The sequence below is a fragment of the Echinops telfairi genome, unplaced genomic scaffold (genome assembly GCF_000313985.2).
Source record: "Echinops telfairi isolate 266 unplaced genomic scaffold, ASM31398v2 ScPeMD7_2;HRSCAF=8, whole genome shotgun sequence".
Lineage (NCBI taxonomy): Eukaryota > Metazoa > Chordata > Mammalia > Afrosoricida > Tenrecidae > Echinops > Echinops telfairi.
In genome coordinates, this window is record NW_022103898.1 from 19,903,451 (window position 1) to 19,913,535 (window position 10,085).

At 45.0% G+C, this 10,085-nt stretch overlaps 1 protein-coding gene across 1 annotated transcript in view; it reads right to left on the reverse strand.

Annotated features, from left to right (window-relative positions):
• Positions 1-10,085, reverse strand: part of RFX4 (regulatory factor X4) — a 204,625-nt gene that overhangs the window by 127,918 nt on the left and 66,622 nt on the right. The window contains exon 3 of the mRNA XM_004700730.2: positions 4,022-4,082. Within this exon, the coding sequence (XP_004700787.2) occupies positions 4,022-4,082 (61 nt within the window). The remainder of the gene's footprint in view (positions 1-4,021; positions 4,083-10,085) is intronic.

Consider the following 10,085-nt stretch of genomic DNA (forward strand, 5'->3'; position numbering starts at 1 on the left):
TGACTTAAAGAACTCTCCTCCCTCACTCATTCACTGCCACGGTCAAATCCAAGTCACGGCACCATTGTAGGACAGAGTGGAACTGCCCCTGTGATTCCTAAGACTACCAATCTTCATGGGAGCAGAAAGCCTCCTCTTTCTCCCAACGAACATCCAATGGGTTTGAATTAGCGACCTTGTGGTTAGAAGCCCAACATGTAACCCACTCCTCACCCTCTCAGGGTTCCTTTTAAAGCATGTGAGTTTGGGGATGGACCTGCCGGCTCTTCCCTGCCCACCCCATGCAGAAAGGAACTGCTTTGCCCAAGTCATGCCCCCCGTCCTTGGCAGAGAAAACCCCACACCAGCTTCACTGCCATCGATGCCGGCTCGTGGCGACCTTGTAGGACAGAGAAGAGAGGCCCCTAAGGCTTTCCTAGACTTGAACTCTTTCCGGGGGTAGACAACCCCATCTGGCTCCTGTGGAGCGGCTGGTGGTTTGGAACCGCTGACCTTGCAATTAGCACCCCAATGCGTAACCACTACACCAAGGCCTGAGCCCGTTGCCTGGATTCAGGGACCCTCTGGGGTGCCATCCGAGGACCTGCTTCTCAGACAGCTCACCTCTGAAGTGCCACCACCCCCCCCAGAGGCTTTCCCCCACCGCCACTCAATCTCAAAAAAAGCCTCTGTGTTAGCCAGCTTTAATCCTCTGCTTGGCCCTTAGCACTGTGCATGACGCAGCTCGCTTACTATTCATCACTCTTGTCTGAAACATCATCATCTATGTCTTTCTCTCATCTCGATATTCCTTGTGCCAAACCAAACCTAACCCACTGCCATCAAGTCGATTCCACCTCACTGCAACCCAGAGGTTTTCCGAGGCTGGCACACCTTTAAGGGAACAGACAGCCTCCTCTTTCTCCCAGGAAGTGGCCGGTCAGTTTGAACCACTGACCTGGCCGTTAGTGGTCCACCATTTGCCCGACAGTGTCACCAGGGCTCCCTTAGAGCCCAGAACAGGGCCTGGCACATAGTGCGTGGTCAGTAGAGTCAATTAGTTAATGACTGAAATTCTACCTTAAAAAACATTCCACAGGCAAAGCGGAGGACAAGTCGGTGTTCTCTGGACAGCCCAGCGCCTTTGGGGAACGGTAAAACTACAATGTACCCATTTTCAAGTCTGCCTCGTGGTTGAAAGTACATCCCCTTGAGCACGCCTCCTAATCCTCCGCCTGACCTTGTAACCGGAGGATGAAGTTTCTGCCGGGCTAGCTACACCGCTGCAGCCCTCTGCTTAGAAATGCAGACACCGGGCACCGCAGGGGGTGTAGCAAGAGGAGAGTGCACTGTGCACACGTCAGGAAGGAGATAGGAACCTCCAGGCAGGTCTCAGGTCTGACAATCGTTGCGAGTTACTCAGTGCCCGCGCGCGCACACACGGACACACGGACACTGGGCACTGCTCTCACACTCCATTCGTGTTCACTCATTTCCCCTTCCTGATTGCCTGTAAGTTCGTTCATGTGGTTGTTGTTGTTCAATTGCTGTGCGTCCACCCGATGTACAAGAGGAGGAAACAGCGCCTGGGCCTGGGTCCGCCTCACGACCGCTCTCACGTCTGAACGCATCGTGGCAGCCACGGATCCAGCCCTCTCATCAATAGCCTTCCTCTCTTTAGCTGACCCTCTCCTTTCCTGCTGCCCGTCTCACTTACAGGCCAGGGGACTGAGGCACAGAGAGGCAAAGGGCTTGCCCCTGATGACCCAGCCGGACTAGGAATTGGGTCCTGACCCTCTGGCTCAAGAGACTGCTAACGACAGTCTGGCTGTAGTTGCCGGGAAGATGTGATCACAGAAAAGTAGACATGAAAGCAAAAGCAAAAATATAACCTATTGCCACGGAGTCCATTCCAACTCAGAGCAACTCAGAGGACAGTGAGGAACTGCCCCAGGGGGCTCCTCCCGAGGCTGGAAAGTCCTGCGGGCCAGACTGTCACATCTTTCTCCCACGGAACAGAGGATGGGTTTGAACTGGCCACCCTTCAGTTGGCTACTGAATGCTTAACCTCCATGCCACCAAGGCTACATCAAACAGAACATACAGTAGATGTTTTATAGTTCACTTCAAGTTGGTCTTTCTTTTCATTCTGAAACACAGGACCTGTTCAGAATCTTAAAGAGAGAATGTCAATTCCTTGTGTTTCTGGAAACTTCCACCTTTCATGCTGACATGCTATTAAATGTCTCGGCATTAGAGGATTTTACTCAGTCAGACATTTTTTTAGGAAAAGGCCAAGGAGGAGATTTGATCTGGGAAGTAGAGGAGAACTTGCAATAAAGTGGAGCACCACCTGCAATGAGACGCGATGGAAGGGCAAGATGGTGGAGCCATGCCAAAAGGCTGGACGTAGAGCCCTTGAAGACAGCTGGCATTGTCCTTGCAGCCAAACAAGCTGACCGTCCAGCCTCTTAGGAGACAAGATTGAGCTACGTTCCTGAGTGCTTTCTCACCTTTTTCTCTCAGCTGAGTATAATTTAGATGTGAGACCCTCCTATCATTTGCCCACTAAAGCCCATCTGCCTCCTCTTCTCCACCATCCTTCCTGGTTGTGTGTCTTCCTTTCTCCCAACGCTTGCCCATTGCAGTTCAAGAGACCCATTCTGCTGCTTGCCTCTGCCCCTTAATGATTGTGTGGCTGTTTGGGCACATGGTCACTTGCCTAACCCTTATTGTCCTCATCTGTAAAATGGACCCAGCAAGACCCACATCCTAGAAGGGTGGTGATGGTGGAATGAAGCTAGCAGACAAAGTGCCTATCAGGGTAGCTGGCATGTAACAGATTTTAATTGCCCTCTTCTCTCCTGCCTCTGTCCCCTCCCCTTGTTCCTTAACTTGCTGGGCCGGCCCTCCAAGTAGCGCCGAGCTTTTGATTGGCAAAACCCTTTGAGGTCAGGACTCCAGGCATATGGAGTTCCCAGGGTTCAAAGCAATGCCATGAATTCCAAGTAAAACTCTTAGAGGAGACATTGGCTATGAAGATTAGATATGAGTGCAGCCACTTAAAGAGTGGCATGAAATGTTAAGCCCATTCAGGAATTCCACGTATTCAAAAGCAAGCCACTCTAACAGATAATGCCTATTAATTTTCTTCATGTTAAGAATTGTGGTATTGTTACAATTCATCATGAATTCATCACAAGCTCATTGGTAGGGGTGAAGCTTCCTTTGTTGCTATGATCTGCTACATGATTAATTGTAATAATAGATTTTATTAAAATCAATTAATAACATTCATCTGAAACCCAGTCGTGGCCAGCGCTTTTATAATGGAAAAATCTGCCCAGAGTACAAAATAGCCAGGAAATCCACTGCTGCCGAGTTGATTCCTACTCCTAGAGATCCTATAGGAGGACAGAGTGCCATCGTCTGATAGTGCTTCCAAGGCGGTGAATCTTTACCCAAACAGACAGTTGCATCTTTCTTCCAGAGTGGCTGGTGGCTCAACAACCACTTTCAGTTAGGAGATGCATGCTTTAAACGCTGCGACATTAGGGAGCTTTAAAGTGAACATTCAAATCTCCAGGCAAGATCTGGGTGAAGCCGTTTCCAGAGTCCTACAAATTAAATAGCCTTCGGGTGGTCATCAAATGTCAAGTTATCATGGTAGGTGTCAATGAGTCAATTTCGTTTGATAGTGACCCCATGAACATCAAATGAAACGCTGCCCACGCCTTCGTCAGCCCCTGTTGCAACCGTGTATCAATCCATCTCCTTGAGGGTCTTCTTCCTTTTCACTGGCCCTCTATTTCTCCCAGCACAATGTTCCTTTTCCAGGAACTATCCCTCCTGAGAACAGATGGAGTCTTGCCATCCTTGCTTCTAAAGAATACCTGGCTGTACTTCTTTCAAGACAGATTTGAGGTCTGTCTTAGAGCCGCTGCTGTGACACTGTCCAGATTCTAGCGACATCCTCTAGGTAGCAACATCTGGTCATGGGAGCAAACCACGAAGGAAGGACTTTCTACCAAGGGACACTTACCATTGCAAAGTAGCAGGAGTGGAGTGGGGCTTGGATGCTCTATTATTTTCTTTTTCCTCATCTGTTAAAGAAAAGAGAAAGGGGGAACTTAAGCCGGAAAAACTAAAAGGCTTTTCAGTTCTCATGAGTTTCAGAAGCCCACGTTTCCCTCAAATGTTGGTGCTGAAAACAACAGATTGGCTTTTCCCAACATGTTGACACTCACTCACTACCTCTGAGTCCATGCTGATTCGTGGCGGCCCTACAGGACAGAGGAGAGCACTTTCCAGGTAGGCACACCGTAGGTAATTAACTATTTAAGATTAAACGAGTAGCATTTAACCAAGGACAATGTTCATTTGGGTTAGGAAAGAAGGAGGACGCACAAGGAGGAAGTAAGATAAGCAGTGTTGCATTGTGGGGATTGTAAGCAGTAAGATGAAACAAATTATTTATGAATGAGTGAAAAAACTGATCTGCTCTGTAATTTTTTCTCCCAACTCACAACGGAAAGGGTTTTTAAAAAAAATTTCAATAGAAAGCAAAACTAGATTCTTGACCCACAAAATCAGACCCAACAAAGTGAGTTAAAGGTTTCAAAAGAATACTAATAAAAAGAGTATTAATAATGTCAAGACCTTTAAATATCATTTAAAAACAAATACACGCACATAAAATAGTCAATGAAATAAATCTTTGGTGCAAAATGTACATGGAACATTACCCATGAAAATAACTTTGAAAAAACAAAAATGAAAATGGGAAAAAATAAAATCGTGCACACCAGGCAATTTTTAAAAAGCTCATTAAAAGTGGGTCCAGTTAATATCTTAATTAGTAAAAAATACATCAATACTGGTAAATTCTGGTTGAAATATCTGCTTGTAAACACTTCATTAAATACTCTTTATCTCTTATTGTTTATTCAACAATCGTGTTCACAGTCTCTCTTATTAATAAATTCACGGTCAATCAGTTGATTCCAACTTATAATGACCTATAGGGAATAATAGAACTGCCTCCTGTGGGTTTCTGAGACTGTAACTGTACAAGAGTAGAAAGCCTCATCTTTCTTCTAAGGAGCAGCTGATGGTTTTGAACTGCTGACCTGGAGATAGCAGCCCAATGTGTAAGCCACTAAAAACTAGGGATACTTATCAATAGGGCCCATATTTAGTGGAGACCATAGGTTCAGGGAAGGAGTTCTAGTGGCACAGTGGTTAAAAATTCAGCTGATAACTGCAAGGTCAGTGGTTTGAACTCAGCAGCTGCTCTGAGAGAGAAAAATGAGGCTGTCTTCTCCCATAAAGATTTACAACCCAGAAATCGTATAAAGGATGACTGTGAGTCAGAATAGACGCCATGTGAGTGGGTTTAGTTTGGGGTTTTATTTCAATTGGTTGATTATTCGACAGTGTGTGGTCACTCCCCTTCTACATCCCTCTAATGTTTTGCTCTACACTTGCCTGTCAGTTTGTCATACTGTGGTGGCTGTGTGATGGTGTCATGCTGAAGACTATGTCACTGGTATTTAAAACAAACAAGCAAACAAACAAACAAACAGAGGGTCAACCAAAGGGAACAAGTTTCAGTGGAGCTTCCAGCCTAAGAACAGACTATGAAGAAGGAATAGGCTGTCCCCTGCAGAGGCATTAGCCACGGAAACTGCCACGGGTAGCATTGAAACATTGTCAGTTACCGAAAACCTGATGAACAGAGGCAGAACATCCTCAGAGAGAGTGCCAGAAGATGAGCTCATCAGCTCAGAAGGCACAAAAGATGATTGAGGAAGAGCTGCCTTCTCAAAGTAGAGTCGATCATAAAGGCACAGAGGGAGTAAAGCATTTGCCTTTGAGACCTTCCATTTGCTGACGGGGCATGACTCAAAGTGAGAAGAAACAGCTGCAAACACCGATCAATCATTGGAATTTGGAATGTATAAAGTATGACTCTAGGAAATTTTAACGCGGTTAAAATTAAATGGAACACATAAAGATCGACATTCAAGGTTTCAGTGAGCTGACATGGAGTGTTATTGGCTATTTTTAATCATCATGTAATGTGGTCTACTAGGCCAGGAGTGACACAATCAAGAGGAATGGCATCACATTCATTGTCAAAAAGGACATTTCAAAATGTCTTGAAGTGCAATGCTGTCTGTAATAGGATAATGTCTATCCCCACACAAGGAAATCCAATCAATACAACTATTATTCAAATGTATGCACCAACCACTAAGGCTAGTGATGTAAAATTGAAGAATTCTACCAACATCTTCAGTTTGAAATTGATCAAGCCTGTAATAAAGATGCATTTGTAATTATTGGAGATTGGGGTGAACGAGTAAGAAAGAGGATGGAATGGCAGTTGAAAACCATGTTCTTGGTGATAGAAACAAAGCTGGAGACCTCACGACAGAATTTTTCCAGACTGATGACTTGTTCCAGTAGCTAGTTTATAGCAAATGCCTTTTTAACAACACAAAAGGCACACAGGCTTCTTCAGAAGGAATACATAGAAATCAAATTGACTGCATGTGTGGTAAGAGACAATGGAGAAGCTCAATGCCAGCAGCTAAAACCAGGAGCTGGTTGGGGAACAGGCCATCAATTGCTCATGTATAAGTTCAAGTTAAAACCGAAGAGAATTGAAACAAGTCTACCAAAATAAGACCTTGGGTATAGACCCCCCAAATTTCAAGAACAGATTTGATACTGACAGAAGATCTTCTAAGCCATAGGATGACATTGAGAATGCCATACATGAAGAGAACAAAAGGTTATTAGAAGTCAGTGGGAAGAAAACATCAAAGGAGGTCAGAAGAGACTGAAACTTGCTCTTCGTCGTAGAGGAGATAAGGCAAATGGAAGAAATGGTGACGTCAAAGAGCAGAGCAGAACAGAAAATTTCGAAGGGCAGTTCTATAAGACAAAGTAAAAGACTATAATAAAATGTGCAAAGACCCAGCAACAGAAAACCAAAAGGAAGAACACACTCAGCACATCTTAAACTGAAAGAATTAAAAAAAAAATTTCAAGCCTCCAGTTGTAATAGTGAAAGATTCTATAGGCAAAAGTTTTGAATGATCCATGGCTTGCTTCCTATATGAGGACACTATGGAAAAGCTGGCTTGCATTTTGTCTGGGTCTGGATCCTCCATTTAACTCACTGATCTCTAGTTCTTTTAGGCTTGAACCAAGGGCCTGCCATATTGCCTGCCAATCCCAAGAGCCATCAGTGCTAGTCTGCCATCTGACCTGTCCACCTTGGTTCCATTTGTCTCGCTAGTCATAAGCTTGCCCTGCTAGCCTTGGATTCATCCACCTCTGCAGCCAACAGCATGTGTGGATTCAGATATAACTTGCCTACTTCTACAATGGTATGAGCCATTTCCTTGATATAAATTTCTGTCTATCTATCTATCTATCTATCTATCTATCTATCTATCTTTCTATCTATCTTGGTTTTGCCTTTCTAAATACCCAGCATAACACACACAGGATGTCTTCAATGTTCTTCGCTCAGCTTTGCTATGAACAAAGTGAGACCAATAGTTGCATTTTAGATGCTGCTCCAACACCTGTCAGACCCCAGTCACTCTCTCTTACACTCACTGCTCACTACTCACAAGGATGTGGACAATATAGAACAGGGCTGTGGGGAATATGGAACAAGGCTGTGGGGAAGACAGAACATTGTCTTTGTGAGTTGCACTATGCTGATTGACTTTGATCTTTGCTGCAACCACAGCTCCAAGCCTTCTGGCTGAGAAGACATCACTGCTTTGAAGTCTTCTTCAATATGCTCTAAGTCAGGAATCGTTGATCCTAACTCTGTTCTTCCACATTACTTGTGTCACAATTAAACAAACAAATTAATCACCTTAATGCATTACAGTAAATGCCCTCTCTCTCCTACTTGGCTGTAAGCTCATTCAGAAGGCAGGCAAATGATCTCACTCAGCTTGCATTTTTTTTTCTCACCAGTGCTAGCACAGTGCCTTCACTTAACACTTAATAACATAATGGAGTCTGCCTTCCATAAATGTCCTCTACAATCTTAAGTAAAATAAAATAAAATAATAGAATGGTAAAGAACATGAGCCTGTGGGTCTCACAAGAGGATTGTAAACAGACACAAAGAGCAATATTGAACCTCAGAAATAAAACACAAGGGATAAAAAAGAAGGCAGCACTATTTTACAACTATGAGAGTAACAAAAAAATTATATAACAATAATGTCCAATGTTAAAATTGACAAATTTCTCTGAAAGTAGTTTTAACTGGCACAATGGATTTTTTGTGTGTTTGTGTTTTGTTTTCTTTAATCATTTTATTGGGGGCTCATACAACTCTTATCACAATACATACATACATCGATTGTATAAAGCACATTTGTATATTCCTTGTCCTTATCATTCTCAAAACACTTGCTCTCCACGTAAGCCCCTGGCATCAGCCCCTCATTTTCCCCCTCTCCCTCCCCACTCCCCAATCCCTCATGAGCCCTTGCTAATTTATAAATTATTATTTTGTCATATCTCACACTGTCTGACAGACAACAGAAAAGTGGGTGAAGGGGACATCGGACGTTGGGCACAATGGTTTTGATGAGCAATTTGAAAATAATATTGAGACTTCCGGGAAGATGGCGACTGAGTAACACATACCAGAGGGACTCTGCAGAAATCCGCCCAGGAGAATTGCTTAGAGGGAAAGTCAACACTGCTGGATCGCAGAAGGAGCATCATAAAGATAAGTAGGCACAGACCCACAAGGTTTTGAGGGACTGGGAGCTTTGGGCTTGCCACAGCGGAGGGCGGCTAGGGCTTGATCTTAGCTCCTCCACTGTCTCGGCCGGAGCCAGGACCATTTGGAGCCTGCTCGGGGGCTTAATCTCAACACAGCCACAGTTTGCCTCAGCCTGCCATGGGGCAGGGACTAAACCCTTGCAGCCCCACGGGCAGGGATCAGGGCTCAGCTACATTGTTACTTTTGTTTCCCTCTCTTCTCTCTATCCTCCCACAGTCTCAGCTGGCTGCAGAGGGGGTGGGAGGGGGAGGGCTTTTTCTCAACACAGTGACAGCTTGCCGCTGCGCCGCCTCAGGGCAGGAACTAAACCCTTGCAGCTCCATTGGCAGAGATTTGGGCTCAGCTACATTCTTACTTTTGTTTCCCTCTCCTCTCTATCCCCCCACAGTCTCGGTGGGCTTACTTTGTATTTTCCCCCCTCCTATTTGTCTCTTTCCTGTTCTCTCACACTCCACTGCTGACCTCCAGACCACTCTCCTTAGCCTAGGGCATTTACTCCTGCCCCACACCCATCTAGGTGAGCTTCACTCTGTGCAGCTAGCCCGAGGCACGGGAAAGTCCTGCTGACCTCCACCAGGGCATACTCTGCCAACTTCTTACTGGAGAATTCCTGCCTGTGTGCTTGGGGGAGCTCTTATTTTTCCTCTGTTGTCCCACATGACTGAGGGAACTTCCTCCCACCTATCTTAGTGCCTCAAAAGGCCTAATGCAGCTCAGCCAACACTTTTCAACTTTCCAAACTGCTGCAGGAACCTCTTCCCAACATCCACAAAAACAAAGCAGGCAACCCAACAGCCTTCTGGGGCACTCCCCTAAGAGGGAAGCCACAGGAAGATAAAAGTAGTAAATTAATTCCATAGTGAAATTAGCTGTAGGCAGTTCGAAAAAGCATTGCTACAAGTCTCCCAGAGAGAGCCAGTGCTCTATGACTCCCTGGAAAATGGCACCTGGCTCCTCTCAAACAATGCAGTTCAAAAGGCCATCAGCCCCAACGACCTCAACTAAAAAATAGGAGAAACAAAAGGCAATGGCAGAGGATGTCCTGAACATAAGGGCATGCATAGAAAAAGCAGACATTGAGCTGCTACAGAAAGAGATTTTCAGAATGTTGCTTGGCGTCATACAAGATATGAGGGAAACAATACAGAAAAAGGATGAAATGATAGAGTAGATAAAGTCCATATACCAAAGGGAAATACAAGAGTTTAGGGAGGAGATAACAAAAACCAGTAGCAGATAGACAGACCTCGAGAATCGACTGGAGGAAGCAGAG